The sequence below is a fragment of the Callospermophilus lateralis genome, chromosome 3 (genome assembly GCF_048772815.1).
Source record: "Callospermophilus lateralis isolate mCalLat2 chromosome 3, mCalLat2.hap1, whole genome shotgun sequence".
NCBI classification, from domain to species: Eukaryota; Metazoa; Chordata; class Mammalia; order Rodentia; family Sciuridae; genus Callospermophilus; species Callospermophilus lateralis.
The window spans coordinates 86587085-86606028 of NC_135307.1; the positions used below are offsets into that span (position 1 = coordinate 86587085).

At 39.0% G+C, this 18944-nt stretch overlaps 1 protein-coding gene across 3 annotated transcripts in view; it reads right to left on the reverse strand.

Annotated features, from left to right (window-relative positions):
* Positions 1–716: 716 nt before the first annotated feature.
* Gpr176 (G protein-coupled receptor 176) overlaps positions 717–18944 on the reverse strand; it is a 137106-nt gene continuing 118878 nt past the window's right edge. For all 3 annotated transcript variants that reach the window (XM_076850539.2, XM_076850540.2, XM_076850541.2), the window contains exons 2-3: positions 6978–7230; positions 717–3814 (exon numbers count right to left, since the gene is read on the reverse strand). In XM_076850539.2, the coding sequence (XP_076706654.2) occupies positions 2698–3814; positions 6978–7230 (1370 nt within the window). In that variant the 3' untranslated portion in view covers positions 717–2697. The remainder of the gene's footprint in view (positions 3815–6977; positions 7231–18944) is intronic.

Here is an 18944-nt window from a genome sequence, read left to right on the forward strand (position 1 = left end):
CCGACAGCGAGCCTTGTTTTTTCTTTCAATAGGGCCAGGATTTGAATATGAGAAATCTGACCTTGGAGGTCAAGGCCCCCACCACCAAGCTAGTGACCATCTCTTTTGCAGGATACAGATGTCAGTCCAGTCTTCCCTTGTGCAACTCCACCTAAAGATTAGAACAATCCAGGATTGGGGTTGTGGCTCAGCAGTAGAACGCTCACCTAGCATGTGCAAGGCACTGGGTTCGATCTTCAGCACCACATAAAGGTATTGTATCCAACTACAACTAAAATTAAAATAAAATAAATATTTTTTTTTTAAAAAAAAGATTAGGGCAGTCCATCTGCCGACTCAATTTAAAATTCACCTTTATGATATTTATTCAAATGTTGCATTTTCTTCTTTGGGAATTCATTCTCTTCCAGTTGCAAAAACACAGAAAAATGCTGCTGCAACGTGGCATTTGCATTTGTGGGGAAAAACTGAATAACTTTAATTTGAGACCATGAAGGAAAAGAGAGGTTCAGATGGTATAATACTCAAGAGGGAAAAGAAGGGAGAAAAGCATAGCTCATACAACTTTTTGTTGTGGTGGTTCAGAAACTGATGTTTAATTTTTAAAATATTATCCTTCAAAAAGGATAGAAATACACCTGGCAATAACCTGTAGAAGTCAACCATCTGCTTCAAATATACATAAGAAATACACCCAATCAAAAACTCTGCTTCATCAGAATTTATTTAGCAACACATATATATTATCAGGACAACACCCAAATGGATACATTTGACAGATTCTTGTAAAGTGGACAGAATTTTCCGACAGATTATTTTTTCCCCTTGATAAAAGCTGTAACAGTTATGAGGCTTTGAAAGATAAGTTTAAAGGGCCACAACATGGACTACCAGGGCCAGGAACTATGGAGGCATGCACACAGGGTCCAGGAGCCAGGAAAGCCTCAAAAGAGGTGCCAGTCCCCTGTTTCTGCTGTGAGCAAACAAGGCTACAAGATGAGAAGCACAGAGAAGAAGGTGCTTCCTCTGCAGGGAAGATCCTTGGCTTCACATTCAGGAATCACAAGACAACACTCAAGAGAAAAAAGAAAAGGAAATTCCCTACACATCCTCTGAGCTTCCTTCAGGGAACAAGGGCTCACTGGGCTTAAAGGAGTGGGTGTGTTAGGACCACTGCCTTTGGGATGTGGAAGTTTGCCAGGGAGGACACCCACCCACTTCCCTTCAAGCTTTCTCAAGGCACCAGATTGGAGCCCCCAAGTAACTACCATTAACAGGAACAAAACACTCTAGAGAGAAGAGTAGGCTGGCACTTGATTTGTCCTCATTAAAAGTGAAGCGTTAGGTCTGAATTCAGCCTGAAGAGATGAGAACCACCAGGAGACTAATGAGCTGAGAACGCTGCCCTCCTTCTTCCACCCACTCTGGCTCCTACTAAAACTTCACTGGGAAGGAGGAAATAAAGAGCTTGCCTGGTCTAGGTGTTGCTTTGGCATTTTACAATGATTACTTCTCCCTGTTCCGTTCATGTCTCTGTCTGTGAGAACCACAGTTGTACAACACATTGAAAATGAGACTGGCATGCCGATCCATTCTCTCAGAAGAGAGTCATTTTTTGTCACTCTTGCCAGTCTTTTGGGCAGAATCAGCTTTCCTAATCAAGTATTTTTAGTTGATGTTTCCAAAGAACCCAGATCATGCTAACTTTGCATTTCTCAGCCACCTTTTAATGCCAAAAGTTTCCATAACATGTTTTTTTTCCCAATATGCTTTACTCATACTGATTGTGAAACAGCATCTTTCACATGAGATCATGTGGAAGAGAAAAGTCTACAGTGCCATGGGCACCTCTCAATCTTTCTTCTCCACCTCTAAGTTTCTCTCTCATTTGTTAATAAAATACAGTTTAATAAAAAAAAAAAAAAAGAAAGAAAGAAACCTTACTTAAGAGCCTGCAGTGTTTTCCAGCTAACACTGGCCATGACAGAATGATGCAGGTCCATTTTTCTGAGGCTCTGATGATGTCAAAAGAATGTCAGTATAATGAAAAACAAAAATCTCCCTTGTCCCCTGAACACATCTAAGGCCATATTTGTCAAACAGAGGTGGAATTGTCATCCCTTACTTATACTCCAATTAGAGGGATGAAGGGTATCGGGAGAAATAGTGAGACACATAATTGGAACTTTCAGGGAAACAATGCCAGATGCCATGACCCTATCTTCTCAATAGAAAAGGTTTTTCTATTTGTTTTATTTAAGTTACCCAAATATGCATCTTCTTTGTAATCTCTCCACTCCAAAATTATCTTGGGCTTTCCTTAGTGTTTCTGCTCCCTCTGAGCTTGTGGAATTCCTCTATGTGTGTTCTCTTCTGAGCCCAGAAAAATGAGAACTCCCCCAGAAATGCACATGGAGCACTCACCCAAGACTTTTTCCAATCTGCCTAACTTTCATCCCATAGAGAGGAATGTAGACTTTACTGAGCACATGGATCAATGAGACAAATGTGTCTACTCCTTCAATAAATAGACATTTTGATTTTATATAGATTTCCCTTTCATTCAAAAGCATTTGGCCTATACAGAAGGAATCACCCTACAGTGGGTTGCAATGAGATCTCAGAACTCATGGTCACAGTGAAGGAAGGGCAGGAATGTAGAAGTTCTCTGTTACTTCCAGGGATTTACAATCCTTGCTAGGAATCCACCTTTGGAAAAATGCTCACTTTGTTGTTTCTGCTCATCTTCCGTTCTACCCTGCTTGCCTTGGGCATCTTTGTCTGGATCAGCTCTTCTGGGGTATTGCCCAAGGGGGGAAGCAGCCTCTTCTTGCTGTTTCGGGTCTCTGACAGCCACTGAGGAGGCAACTCAAAAGGCCCAAAGCCAAACTGCAGCGAATACTTGTCAGGGAATGTCTCAGGCTCCACAGGGGCTGCTGGTGCCACCTGGGATACAGAATCTACTGCGCTTGGGGGTGGCGTGGGGTGTGCAAACTGTGGTCCCTGTTGTCCCTCCAGGCAGGTGACTTCTTTGGCCTGGAAGTCAACCGAGCCGAGGTACTTGGCTTCGCTCTCTTCCTCATCCTCTGTGGGCTTAAAGATCTGCTGCTGCCCAATGTGGAACATCTCTAGGAGCTGGCTGCCCGAGCGCACACTGGGTTCCAGGCTGGTATCAGTCACCCCACTCCCAGTACTTACCACATTCCGGCGGCTGTACTTGTGGTGCAGCTGCACCAGGGTCCCTATCAAGCACTTGCGGACCGATTTGTTCACAGTTAGGAAAAGCACAGGGTTTGCCAGCAGAGATACCTTGGGCAACCAAATGGCAGTGAGCAGCAAGAAGACAGAAGTGTCAGGGATGTTGAGCACAGTCTGGTAGACAACCAGGGTGGCGTAGGGCACACTGCACAGGATAAAGACCATCACCATGGAGAGCAGGGTGGCATGTAGCTCAGCCTCCCGCTGGGAGGCATAGGGGATGGAGACAGTGTTCTGCGGGGTCCGAAGCGCTGCTATGATGACCTTCTTCTTTTGGCTGGCACTCAGGGCCCGTCGGATCAGGATCAGGAAGAGAAACACCACAGCCACAGGCACAATGACCGTAGTGATGTTATAGATTAGAACATACACGATGTGGCCCAAGGAGTTGCTCCAGACTTCTGTGCATGTGGACATGGCATAGATATCAGCCACATTGGTCACTGCAAACACAGGGACACTGGCCACAATTGCATGGGCCCAGATGTACATCACCAGTTCCCGGGACTTGGCATCAGATATTTTTCTCTCCAGTGGATAGAGGACAGAGTAGTACCTGCACAATACACAATCAAAATTAATTTCACAGAAGATACTCTGCCAATTAAGGAAAAACAAATTACCAAAAGTAGGCAAGATGGGGGAAAGGGTCAGGTTCTTCTCTTTGGCTTAAGCCAGGGAACCACTAAAGGAATCCAGAAAGCTAGACCTTAAGTTTTGAGAACTCTTAATACACTAAGAAGTATCATAAGTACACCAAAATAAATAAATGAGCTGTAAATACATCTATTTTCCACTTTAAGGGTAAAAGGTAACTTATTATATTTTTACATGGATGAGAGACTCTTCAGGGAAATTTTTGAAGCCACTAGCAAGAAGAAATTTATCTACACACATATTCAAAGCAGACCATGCAGTGGATATCATTAGCATTCAAAGCAGTTCAGGGCAGAAGAACTTGGGTGAAGTCTGGATTCCAACAAGTCCCAGCTAACAAAAATTATGCCTCCTCAATTGCCATTGTTCTCATGATAACTCTAAGAGAAAATGATAATATTAAAATGCTGGCACAATTAACTTTTTGCTAAAATCAGATGAGACTTTTTTCCTTCTAAGTTTTAGCTTGATGATTCTATAACCTCTCAAACAAATGCACTTTGTTTTATTATCACCAGTGATTTGGGAAAACTGAGTAATTCATTCTAGAGCCACGCATATTATAAAGGTGCTGCCATCTTCCATCAGAGATATGGTGAGTGTCTTCATCTGAACTCAGCCCATGTCTCTTCTGTCAGCTAATATTGGGGTTGACCTCCCAACACAGTGACATTCCCTCACTCATGGGGCCAGATAAGCATACATGACAAGTGCCATCTCTGTACCTGTCCTGTGGTAGTTCCTGGGTTACAAACATGGAAGATGCACAGAATGTCTCTAAATTCCATGGGAAGAAAGACATGTACTTGAAAAATTATAAACAAGGAAGTGATGGCTTTACCGGAGGCAGGTACAGGACAGGGACACCTAGAACTACCTGGGAAAATATCAAAGAGAAAGCAGCATTGTGATGGAGTCTGGCAGGGGGACAGCAGGGAGGAACATCCCAGACTGAGACGTGATGAGAGCACAACAGTGACCATGGATGATCAGGAAAGGATGGAACATGGTGAAATGTGTTCTAGATTTCTTTCTGGTAAGGAAAGAAAGAGAAAGACATGCATAAATGAGGCATACTCTCAAAAAATTTTTTCCTTAATACAGATCAATATTTCCAATCACAAGTCTATAAACATGTGATGACTCCACCCCCACACATGAATGCATGCCCAGAAGTCTACTAGCTCTGCTTACATTTCCTCACTCATATGAACAAACCCAGGCCCCCATCAATTGCTTATTCCATTATGTATTACAACACAAGCACATAGTCCTCTTATAAATATATCTCTAGAAGATGATGCAGGAAGTGTGGGTGGCCTTTCAATTAATTTGCTAACTTGGTGCCATGAAACCAATAGCTGCGAAAGAAATGAAAGAATGTCTTCTCTTCTCCCTCATGCACACCATGCTGGTTCCTGAAAATAACTTCTGTGTAATAAAACAGGAATTTACCCATATTATTTTTCTACTAAAAGAACTTGTTTATCTTTTTGTGTTAATGGAGGTAAAAATGCAAAGTTCTTCTGATGTAAAGATAACAAGGATTTCTTTTTGTTTTTATATTTCTATATCTAAGATCAGGGCCCAGAATAAGGCTCAGAAATTACTGCACTGTTTCCAGGTATAGTAAAAAACTATTCAGTATAAGATGTCCCCACTCTTTTGAAAACTATGATTAAAAATTTTCAGGATTCATATCAACATTATTCACAACAGCCAAAAAGTGGAAACAAACCAATGTCCATCAACTGATAAATAGAAAAACAAAATGTGGTTTATCTTACAATGAAATGTTATTTAGCCATAAAAATGAATATTCATGCTATAATATTGGTAAAACCTTGAAAACATGCCAAGTGAAAGAAGCTAGATGTGAAAGAACACATACTATATGATTCCACTTAAATGAAATATTCAAACAAAGGCAAATATAGAGAGACAGACAGAAAGTAGATTGTGGTTGCCTAGGTCTGGGATGGGAATGGAAGTGACTTCAATGGGCACAAAGGAGAGTCACAGAGCAGAATACTTTGTGCAAAAATTTGATGACCACAAAGTGCCCATTGGGAGGGTGCTGACTACACAACTCTATAAATACACTAAAATTCATTTACTTGTACCTTTAAAATGGCTACATTTTCTAATATGTAAATTATATCCCAAAACCACTTTAAAACAAAAACTTCCAGGAAAGAAGACGTGTGATACAAAGCTGAAAACTTAATATTCCACCAAGTCAGTGGCACACACCTACCAGCTTAACTACTGGGAAGACTGAAACAGGAGGACGGCTTGAACCTAGCAAATAGATGCCAGACTGGGAAACACAGCAAGACCTCATCTCAAAAGGAAAAAGATTTCACCAGACCAGACAGTACAAGGAGCAGTAGAAAATACATCTCTCACAGACACAAGCAGTTCAACACCAAATGCATTAGAGCAGCCACTAGAGTGTGAACTTGAGCCAAGGACTCTGGCTTCCAAATTATAAAAGGCAATAACTAAGAATAAGATTAATTTCCAAATGAATATCCTTTTAAAAATGATCACATGGAAAAACCACCACCATGACAATATGAAGCCTTGGATCTAAATTGTCCAGAGGAATTCTAGTGTTATCTGATGAGGTCCAAATAGGCCATTTGTTAAGTAACTACTGAATCATTCTCTTGTTCTTCCAGAAATGTTTTCATCCTGCATCAAAGATCCCTAATTGCAACGTTATCAATCAGATGAGCAATCTACTTTTAATTGCAATGCGATACCAATTCCAACCAAGATGATGTGACACCATGATCCAGTAGCTCTGCTCTAGCATCCTCACCATATAACCCCATGCCATGTCTTTTTGTAAGGATCTTATTTTCCATGGTTGCTGCAAATCAATCCATCCTTTGTGAGGCTGTGTTTTAGACATTCATTCCCCCTCCCTTTTTTTTAACCACAAGCAGACTAAAAAGCAGCATATGGAACATTGACTATTCATCATTTGGTTCATGATGGTCAGTTTTCAATATACTTTTTAAATAAAGGCTGAGCCCCTAGCAACCTGAACTTACCTGTCCAAAGCAATGGCAGGGAAGCTGAGGATAGTCACAGAGCAGAACACTTTGTGCAAAAACTTGACGACCTTGCAGAAGAGCATGGTGTAGATCCACCAGCAACAGTGAGGACTGCTGCTGAGGACGATGTCAAAGGGCACGCAGACCAGGCTGGCACAGATCCCCGAGCAGGCCAGGTTTTTAATGAACCTGTTGGTGACAGATTTGAACACGGTTGTGCGGCAAGTTGACCATAACACCATGAAGTTTCCTGGCCAGATATGCAAAAATAAAAATAAAAAAACAAATTAAGAATTTAAATAAAAATTAAAAATAAAAAAACAAGAAAAGGAAAGAAAGAAAATTTAGGTTAAAAAGAATTTTTAAAACACCTTTCAGATTTGACTTCAAAGGATTTCATTTAAACACTCACATATTGTCAATTTATGTAAAATTAGATTGCACACATCATAAAGTGTAGGTGACATTTTGGTGGTAAGTTTTGTTATTTAATTTTAGGCAAAATGGAATTATGATGATGATGAATTAGTATCACTGGCATATAAACAATTAGCTGGGTATTACTTAATCTCAGGTAGTCTACTGTTATCAAGTTTGCTAATGACTTCCAAGTTGCCAACTGCAATACAAGAACACTGTAGGTCACACATGTAATTTAAATTTTTCTCATAGATACCTTTTTGTTTGTTTGTTTTATAGTTGTAGGGGGACACAATATCTCCATTTCGCTTTTTTTTAATTTTTAAATTTTTTTTCAGGTGTTGTTAGACCTTTATTTATTTATACATGGTGCTGAGAATCGAACCCTATGCCTCACACATGCCAGGCAAGTGTGCTACCACTGAGCCACAGCCCCAGCCCTCCATTTCACTTTTATGCGGTGCTGAGGTTCAAACCCAGCACCTCTCGTGTGCTAGGCGAGTACTCTACCACTGAGCCACAACTCCAGCCCATCATAGATACCTTTTTATAAAGTAAAAAGAAGCAAGTGAAATTTTAATAATAAATTTAATTTAACCCAATAAATCCCAAATATTATCATTCCACATGTAATCATTACTTTAAAATACTAATGAACTATTTTCCATTCTTGTTTTTGTACCATTTTCAAAACCCTGTGTGCATTTTATTTTATACCAACAACACATCTCAATTTGAACTAGTTACATGTGCTGAATGGCCACATGAAGCTAGTGACTACCATACTAAATAGTGATACTCCAGACTTTTCAGCTATAGTGACACAGTCAGCCCTCTCTCTTTGAGCATTCTCCTCTATGGTTTCCAGACAACTACTATCTCCTTGCTTTCCTCCTACCTTCTCACCTCTGCCAGCCCCTGACCTATCCAGGTCTTCTTTTCTCAGTCCATCCTCTATTCTTTCTACAGCCCCTTCCTAGGTTACACTTGATTCCTGTGGTTTTCCCATTAAAATGCTTATGACTTCCAAATTCATGTCCCTAAGAAGGCCTCTCCCAACTCTAGATGGCTATTTCCAACTAAGTTTCCGATCCCATAATCCCCTTCAGTCTATTACATCTTTCCATGGTCCTCAAGGGCCTACATGATCTGGTGTCTGCCTCCCTCATCTCACACCATCTTCTGGCTTGCTGGGCACCAGCTATTCTGTCCTTTTTCTGCTCTCAAAACACATCAAGCCTTTTCCTATCTCAGTGTCTTTACCCAAGCTTTTTATACTGCCTAGCGTGTACCTCATATGTCTGGATCCTTTTAATCCAGGTAGTAATTTAAATGCTGCCACCTACAAAAGGCTTTCTCTCACCCTCTTTTTATTTTTATTTTAAATACTGCTCCTCCTTTCATTATCTTCTGATATGGTACCATATTTTATCCTTTGCAGTTCTTATAATTATTGGTATTTGTTTTCTCTCCATTTCATGAGAACAAAAACCATGTCAATCTTGTTCACTGTTATAAGTCCACACCTGGCTCAGTATCTGGCACAGAGCAGGCATCTGATAAATATTTGTTGAATAAATGAATTTGTAAAAATAAGTGGACAAACAGTAACCAAAAGTCCTTGCAGGAGGACAACCCCTTTTGTAATTTGTGTGTCCATCAGTAGGTAGTCTCCACATGTCCCTCTATATCAGAATGCCTAAACCAGTATCAGAATAGGTATGGGAATGGACACCCAAGTTGTGAAAGTGTCCCAGCATAATGACCCAGAGCAAAAGTTTCACAAATGCCACTTCCAGACACAGAGCCTTACAGCTCACCCTGAATCTCCAAGGGTCCCAGTCTTCAGATATGTAGTACAGCCTACTCTACTTTTGCCTGGGGAGAGAGAAGGACCATCAGGTCAATCAGTCACGCCCTAAGGACACCGCTACCTCCTGTGCCCATGTTCACAGAATGGCTTCTAATGAACTGAGCTGACAGCCACAGCATGCTTTGAAGGAGAGTGATGGTTCCGGGCAGGGACAGCAGAGTTCAGGCCTACAGACAAGGTCACGGCAAGGAGCTGCCTCGTTGCCTCAGATGTAGACAGAACTTACTGTCAACAGTTTCTCTTCAAACACAATATCCTACAGCTGCCCATTATCCCAAAAGCAAAGTAGGAAAGTAGGAAAGCAAAGTAGGAAAACCAGCCACTGAATGTAGGTATGTAGGCCAGCTGCCTCTAGGAAAATCTCTACTGAACTCTGTATTAGTATGGTGACTTGTGAGATGAACTCAGACATTTGTACACACACACACACACACACACACACACACACACATTTATTCAGTTGTTTTTACTAGTACCACCAGACAACAAATTATGTATTTGAAACTCGATTGATTAAGGATTTTATTTTATTTATTTATTTATTTATTTTTGCCTCTCATTCCTCCACAAAAGCACAGATTAGAATCTGACTGAAGCACCTTTTCTCACTTCAGTTTTACAGACAAGACTTAAAGTCTGGTAGCTACTTATTAATAAAATAGACATCTTGAAGAAATTGTCCATGGAGGGAGCATGTGTGCCGGGTTCTTCAGCTTCCACAATTGGGGGTGTCTCCAGTCCACTCTTCAAGTAAGCTATTTTCTTGTTAAAGTCAAACACTTAGGATTTTTTCTCTCATAACTGTTAATATTTGTTAATAACTATTAATATGTTAACTTTCAACCTAACCCACCCAACACATGGTAGGATATGTTGAATATAACATCTCAAATAACAGAACAAGCAGGAAAATTCATTGCAAAGGGCAGGCTGTGGGCCTCAGGTCTCTTATCTTTTGAAACCTACCTTAAATTAATTTCCATCATTATCCTCATATTCCCTTCCATCTCTTTACTTCCTTATTAAGTCAGGCATGCTTTTTTATTGCTTTTTTTCTAAATCATACTTTAAGTTTATTTGTTATAATAATAATTTGAGGTCAAAATATTCCAGCTGTGGGATAGGGTGCCTGATATATCATCAGAGGAATCATACAGACAATAAAATGAACATTTTATAAACACATCCACACTTGTGAATGAGGAAATTTGTTTTCTCACCTTTTTTTTTTTTTTTTTTTTTTAAGAAAGGCAGACAGACACATGCAGCACCACATTTGGATGTGTCTGGAGTCTTGGAGGTGTGACTACCTTATGTTCTCCTGAAAATGGACCTTGAAGGCTTGTTTAGAGGTTCCAGCAGGGGAGCACAACTACTCATATGCCCTTGACTAAAGAATGGTCCTCCTCCATGGGAGAAGATAGTTCTCCTCCCCTGAGCACTCATGGAATGAGAGAGGAAGGGGATGCCCTCCTAGCCACCAGATGGATTAAATCAACTCTGAAGATCAGAGCAGTGATAGAGGTCAAAGTCAGATTGCCCTCACACTCAGAAAACCTGTTTTCAGTATATTATTGGAAAAGTCTGAGAGTGTTGTAGTCACATTTTATCTCCACCTACATAAGACTCTAGGCGACACCTAGACCTAACCTGTTTTGTTATTAAGAACATGACACTAAAGAACACTATGTTCTTTCCATTTTCTAAACCATCACTCTCTCTCATTTAAAACTGACTTGCTTGGCTCTAAGAACCTGAATTGGATCAAAGTTATCAGGAGAGAACTGCCTACATCCAATTTCTGATTGGCCACACACACACGATTAACTAAAACTGACTAATAATGAAGAACTACCCATTTATTTTCCCAGCTAAATTTAGATATCCATTTGAACTGATCTATTGGTTTTACATCTTTGAGAGCAAAAATCTCGGTGTGTTAAAGAGACTAATTTAAAAAATGAAAAAAAGATATTTCAAAAGAGCCATAGGAAACACTGTCTTTGAAAATCCTTCTGGGAAAATAGGTACATTACCCTTTTTCAACTACTCTCTTCCCCAGAGACTTAAGCAGTAAACAGATACATGGTCATGCTTTTACAGAGAGATAGTAGATCACCCAGAACATTCTAAAAACTGAAACTTGAAAAAAAGCAAGTGCTCACAAGAGTCAAAATTTTGTCAAAAGGAAAAGTCAAAAATACTCTGTAAATGGTAATAGTATAAAACCTTGAAAAAAGAAAAGAAAATGAAATAGACTGTGGCCAAGAAAGAGGCCAAAGTGAACAGACAAAGGTTAGAAGAATTTCAAAGGAATTTTCACCCTCAGCAAGCTCCATGTGATACAAGAGGAGGGTATAAGCAAGTTAAGTAATATTAACACTGTAATAGGAGAAACAACAGACAACCACTTTGAGCAGAATGGATTTCTAAATGTCTTCTTGCCTTCTATGTTCAGTTGAAAGGTGGCCAAAAGCAAAGTCTCTAGGGTTAAAAGAATTATGTGAAGGGGAATAAGAAAATACTTTTAATCAATCTGCCAGATAACAAGAGTGACTCCTAGCCTGTCTACATCTTCATATTTCAAGTGTCTTTCTCTATAGATGGCACTTGCTTTTTTAACTGATCTGACAGTCTGTTTTAACTTGTATACTTAGAACCTTTACATTTAATGTAAATCGTGGTGATTGGATTAACATCTACCATCTTGTTAGTTGTATCCTATTTGCCCCATCTGTTCTTTATTCCTATTTTCTTCTTTATCTTCCTGATTTTGGATTTTCTTTTTCATAATTCCATCTTAACTCCATTTTTACTTTTGTTCTTCTGTGTGTAATGTATCCTTTTTTTCTCACTGTCTTCAAATTTTTTTCTTTATCTTTGGTTTTTGGAAGTTTGAATATGATCTGTGTGTGCACATTCTGTCCAGGATATTGTGATTTTCTTGAATTATGGTTTATGTCTTTTATTATTTTTGGAAAATTCCTGGCCAATCAATATCTCTTCAAGTATTTCTTCTGCCCCTGCTTTCTCTGTCTTCTTCCAGATTCGGATTACATATGATATGTATGATATGTAGAATAATGTCACCCACCAATAGACCTGTCCATGTATAACCCCTGGAAGCTGTGAATATGTTAGGTTATTTGACAGAGAGGAATTTGGATGCCTAATTAAGGATTTCAGCTGACTATAAGATGGGGAAATTATCCTCATTATTTCATTATTTTAAATTCTCTGGCTGATAGTTTCAATATCTGTGTCACATCAGAGACTGGAGGAAGCTTTGTCTTTTGACAGGAAGGATGTGTGTATGTGTGTGTGTGTGTGTGTGTGTGTGTGTAATAATTTTAGGTTGAAAACCAGATATGTGAGTGTGTATATATATATGAATGCATAGTGTGTATTTGTGTGTATAAATATATATATAAATATGTGTGTATATAAATATATTTATAAATATAAGTATATGTGTGTGTGTGTGTGTGTGTATATATATATATATTTTTCCCCTGTGCTGGGGATAAAACCCAAACTTCATGCATGCTAGGCTGAACTATACCCCCAACCCAAAGCCAGATATCATCTTTAGGACAGTAGAGATTGGTAAATAATTTTTACAAAACACATGGTCACACAGGTGTGCATACACACACACACATACTCACACAGTGATGCTTAGGTTAGAATCCAGACCCACAAGTAGTAGCCCTCATTTACTAGTCCTAGTAAATATACAGATGACTTTACATTAGGTGAGAAAAAGGACACCAATGATAATTTTTTAATGTGGGAGGAGCAGAGGATACAGGGAAAAAGGAGGATGGGACACTGAGATATACAAATACCTCACTGATATACAAATACCTCCTGGTGTCAGGAAGACATCTCTATCACTATATTATGCAGAAGAGCTATAACTCTGTGACCATTCAGATCACTGGGAGCTTTTAAAATGCAGATCTCAGACCTGAGACCTGTTGACTCAGAACTCTGGAGGGCCTGGGCATCATTTATATATATATATTAATTTAATTTATTTATTTATTTATTTATTGGGTACCAGGGATTGAACTCAGGGGCACTGGACCACTGAGCCACATCCCCAGCCCCATTTTATATTTTATTTAGAGTCAGGGTCTCAGTGAGTTGCTTAGCACCTCCTTTTTTTGGTGAGGCTAGCTTTGAACTCCTGATCCTCCTGTCTCAACCTGCTGAGCTGCTGAGATTACAGGCTTTTTATGTGCTCAGCAGGAACATCAGACAGTCACTAAAGTGAACCAGCACAATCACTCATGGCAACCTGCTCCATGCTGAAAACCTCTCACAGGGAACCACACTCACGCATTTTCTCAGACATAAAGAGGATCTCCTTCTGATATTAAAGGCAAAAGAATCACACATGTCACAGTGAGCTCTAATTACAAGTCTCCACAGAGTCCCAAGGAAGTCATCTGGTCAAGGATGAGTGTGAAGTGTGAGCACTATATGGCCAGTGGTCCAGCTGGGCGCCAGGTACAGAGAAACCTTTTTCCTCCAGAGGAGAAACACAAGAAGGATCACATTTTTTGACCAATTTTTCAATTATTAGTGCTCATTGATACTTTGAATCTCCCCCAGCTGATCACTCTCAATGGCCAAACAGAAAGGATGGAAAGATTTTAACTAACTTTAATCCAATTATTTCCATTTTTTTAAAATGAGCTGATGCAGTTATCACAAAGTACATTGGGACCCATGCACTTTGTTTTAGAAAGAAGAGGGAAGACTGAAAAATATACTTGTTTACTAAAAGCTGAACAAGGAAGGAGAAGATAGGCTGGAACAAAAAGAATGAGGCCCAAGAGTCTTACTCTCCAGGCTACTGTTTTGGTTACAGTGTAATATGGACTGAACTGTGGCCATCACAACTGCTCCAATTACTTAGAGTTTAGAAAGATCTTTTTGGTTTTTGTTTCAGGTTTGCTTTTTGTTTCCCAAGTGAAATATCTTATTTTTTATGATTATTAAGGCAACATGTAGTTAATTTTAATAATTCAAACAATATATAAAAGTATAAAAGAAAAGCTGAGAATTACCCAGTAATGGCAAACTATAAACTTTAAGTATTTATCCTTCCAAACTTCTTTTTTTATATACAGATTTTTATATGTGCCAGTGGGACCAAACAATGCACACTGTTTTTTTGTTTGTTTTGTTTTTATTTATTTTTTGGTACTGGGAATTGAATCCAGAGGTGCTTTTCCACTAAGCCACATCCCCAGCCCTTTTTACTTTTCATTTTGAGACAAGGTCTTCTAAGTTGCTTAGGGTCTTGCTACATTGCTGAGACTGGCCTTGAACTTGTGACCCTCCTATTTCAGCCTCCAGAGTCACTGGGATTTCAGGCATGTACCACCAAGTCCAGGTGCATGGTGCTTTTTAAACTAGATCTTCTCACCAAATCAACTATATTTATGTGTGAATAAATAAAAACAGATCTATAACGCCACTTTAACAGCTACATAAAAGCAGCAGTGTTTTTATAATCATACACTAATTAATTTGATCTACTGCAGTATGGGTGGGTTTGTTTAAGCAAACAAACTGATAATATTCCATTATTATACAATGCAGAACTGAACTGAACTAAATATTTACAGAGGAGAAATTCCTAGAAGCAGAATTTCTGGGACCAATGTCTTGCATATTTTTTAATATATATTACTCTCGCCCACGTTCTGCGCGGGCAGTGGAATTTGGGTTTCCGAAGCAGGCTGGCTGAGGAATAAAAACTAAGAAAGAGAAAACAGCAAAGAGACCACAGGACACAGGAAGTAATTTTAGAAAGCAGATGTAGGCCGGCTCTCGGATCTTCCAGACTGGAAAGAGTGTGAAAGCCCACGCTTGCTTTATTTATATGGGGGAAACGTCAAAGGCTTTCCATGAGATATTCTTTGACAAATAAGGTAGGGGGTGGACTGTCTAGTTCCCCATGGGTTACATCCAGCTTAGGAGCTACGAGAGCTGTCCCACAAGTAGAACAAGGGCAGAGATCTCAGGCCTTGGGCAGTCTACACACAGGAATGCCTTAGTTTCCCAAGGGGAGACCTAAGTCCCCCATGGCTCAGGACCAAGTAAAAGACCACTCAAGTAGCTTTATGGTGGGGTCCCACACATTACCAAATGATAATATGAAAAGTTGTTTTCTCAGTACGCTCACTAACTGTTCTCCAGTTTTACCAAAAATTGTGCAGCTTTGCACGCTTCCTTGATTCTAGGATTTATCATTTTCCTTGTGTCTAAAATTTACATCCATTGCCTCTTTTAATTTTGCCCTACTTTCTTTCTTTATTCTCTTCTCTAATCTATCACTAAGCACATATTAGAGAGTTCATTCTATTAGTTATATCTCATTCATGTTTTCCATCAGTTTATACTCTTCTGCAAACTGGTGATAATTCTCAGCCCTACAAACTATGAGTTCATAATTGAACATTAAAGACCCTTTGAGGAAAAGCCATAAGGGAAAGCCAGCAGACCCCCCCAAATAGCAAAATTAACATTTCTAGAACTAGATATAGTAGAATAATTGGAAAGAAACAAGATATTTAAAAATTACTGAATTATAGAAAAATAAAAACTATAGTAAAATAACTGGACATAAAGAATAAAGAATAGGGGGTTGGTGTTGTAGCTCATTGGTAGAGGGCTCGCCTAGCATGCATGAGGCACTAGGTTCGATCCTCAGCACCACATAAATGTAAAATGAAGATATTGTGTCCACCTAAAACTTAAGAATAAATATTTTTAAAAAAAGAATAAAGAATAAGCAGTTCAAAGTAGATGAAACCAAAATTTTTTAAAAGTATGGTTTGATTACTTCCAGGTGAATTGAGAAAATGAGAGTCAGAGTAGGACTTACCAAACTCTGTTGCCAAATGGGCACTTGGGTCTGTCAAGGAAGAACCACCTAGGATTACCTCATGGAGATTCCTTGAGTGATGCTGTTCTAGCAGAACCACAGAAGATTGTCTCATGGAGTTAGGATGGGTTCCTGAGACCATGACATTGGGACAGTTGTTGAAGTCTCAAAGAGCTCTCTTTCAGACCTGTGAGACACATAGCTGTCTCCCTCTTCCCCACTGTCATCTGGATTCAGTGACTTCACTAGAGCCCTTTCTCCCCTAGCAGAGAGGGCTGAACCACTGCAGGGTCTGTTCATTCCTAGAACATTCAACCTTGACTTGAAGCATATGCTAGAGGTCTCAGAACAAGGTTGCTCTTTCTCCAGATGGAGTCCTGCTCCTAAAATCCATCAAGCTGCTATATTCAAAAGGTCCCACAGAAATCTTGCAGCAACACACAAACATGATGTATCTTAATATAGAAAACAGCAAATTAAAAACCACAAAGGGTCAAGAAAATTGGAAAAAAAAATCAATGGCTTTGGCATCGGTTCATAAGAAAAAGCAAAAATCTCAAAGTAATGATGATTGCCTGATTGCACTTTAAATTCAATTAGTTAAATACTTGAAAACACCAAGAGATTATTTATTTCATTATTAAAAATATTTTTAATGCTATCTGGCCAAGGATATGTTTCAAATAATAAAAGAATGATTATAATTATGCTTATTTTTTAAAGGCAAGTCTTTAAAAACATTAATCATACCCCCATCATCTTCCCAAAGGTAGCCACTAAGCCCCTTGTGTGTTTAAACTCACAAGATAAGCAATTAAGAAACTTTATCAAGATGGAAAAAAGAAACCTTATTCAATATTTTACCACCATCATGAGAAAGCAAAAGATCCCCAAAGACATTGCTCCATTTTATGCAGGTACAATATGAATGTGGTTTCACTGTGATGCTAAGCTTTGAAAATAATTATTTTTTGTTTGTAAATAAGTGCATAAATAAATAAATATTTCCAGAAAATGAAAAAGTGTGAGATTAATGAGTTAAATCCATTTTGGAAAAGAGTAGAGGTACAAAAGTAACTTGATTGATTTTGTTAGGTAGTAGCTAGTAATGAGCAGTGAAATTCAGGCATAGTCACAAGAGTTCTTTAAATTACTTTAGGGTCTGCTTTAAACTACTTCCAAAGTAGATGAGAAAGCAAAGAGTGATATTTAATTTGTAGAAAATAAACAGAAGCAAGAGAGCTAGTTGAAAATCCATTAAGAGAAAAGAATTAATGGAACTAACTCTTGACAAAGTCCACTGATGTGAAGTTGGGAATTATGGCTATAAAAAGTGTCTCCAATTGTCTGGGAAGGAAGTTTCCTTTAGTAGCACAGGTGCACTAAGGTAACTCTGACCAGCTACTGACCTCAGTGCCCACATCAACATGGGATTGACTTGTAGATAAAGCCCCCCTAAATAGGATGACCACCATGACTATTCCGGAAAGGACCAACTAAGGTCAAAACCTCCATTGTCCTATGTGAAGGAGGAGTTGAACATCTGATTGGCAAAGAGTACAGAAGGTGGTCCCCAGTTCTTCTGGTAAACATCAAATGGTAATAAAATGTGGGAACAGCATTGTCTCCTTTGGCGTTCTCTGCTTGGGGATGGCCTACTCTCTCTCTTGAGAATGCTCTCTGCTTGAGCCTCACTTTGCTTTTACTTTACTTTCACCTATAATAAAGTTTTTTCGCAAGACTTTTGGTGTCTGACTTTAAATTTTCTTTCGTTGGAACACAAGAACTCAGGTTTGGAGTTTCATTTCCCTGCTTTCCTGTGACAATTTTACCAAAAGTATTAAATAAATTCCTGTTGTCATTAAGAAAAAAATAAAACCAAACTTCTCAAAATCATGTAATACCCTTATTAATATATGACCCCTATGCTTATTATTCAAAGTTGTAACGTTACAATGGAAAATAATGATCCTGAAAATCTGTCTTAGTCCTTTTGTGCACTCTAATGGAAACAAGGTGGGTAATTTATGAAGGAGAAATAATTTATAAAAAACAGATATTTATTTCTCAGTACTAGAATATGAAGTCCAAGATAAAGGAACTGATCAGTTCGGTTGTCTGATAAGGGATGCTCTTATCAAGATGGCAGCTGTTGTGCATCCTCCAGAGGTGAGAAACTCTGGGTCCTCACATAGTGGAAAGTGGAGGGACAAGCAAACCAAATACTTCACAATCTTTTTTTTTTTTAATAAGGGCCTAATCCCATTCACAGTGGAGGATCTCTAGTGGTCTAATCATCTCTTAAATGTCGCACTTCCTAATATCATCACATGAGCCATTAAGTTTTAACACCTCAATTTTGAAGAGAACACATTCAAATGACAGCCAAATCTAAGAGTCAGTTTCAAAATTTTCTCTAACCCTTAAATTCACACCCAAGCAAAACCTCAAAGGGAGCTCCCTTTCATAAGAAAGAGTGAGTAGGACAGGACAGAACAAAGGGAAGGACAAGACAAGACAGAAATAAAGAACTCCTCAGTGTAGAGAAGGCAAATGGTACCTGGAGGGTTCAGAAAGGGCACTGTTAAGCTGCATGTACCTGGGAGCAGAGGTGGCACCAACACTGAGCAGCTGTTTCAAAGTTCATACTTCTGAAGGGAAGCTTAAAGAATTCTAAAATGGACTGTCTTATTTTGATTTTTAAAAAACATTTTTCTCTTTACTATATGTAGATAAATTTCAAGCTACTCAGAGAGCTAGAACTGAC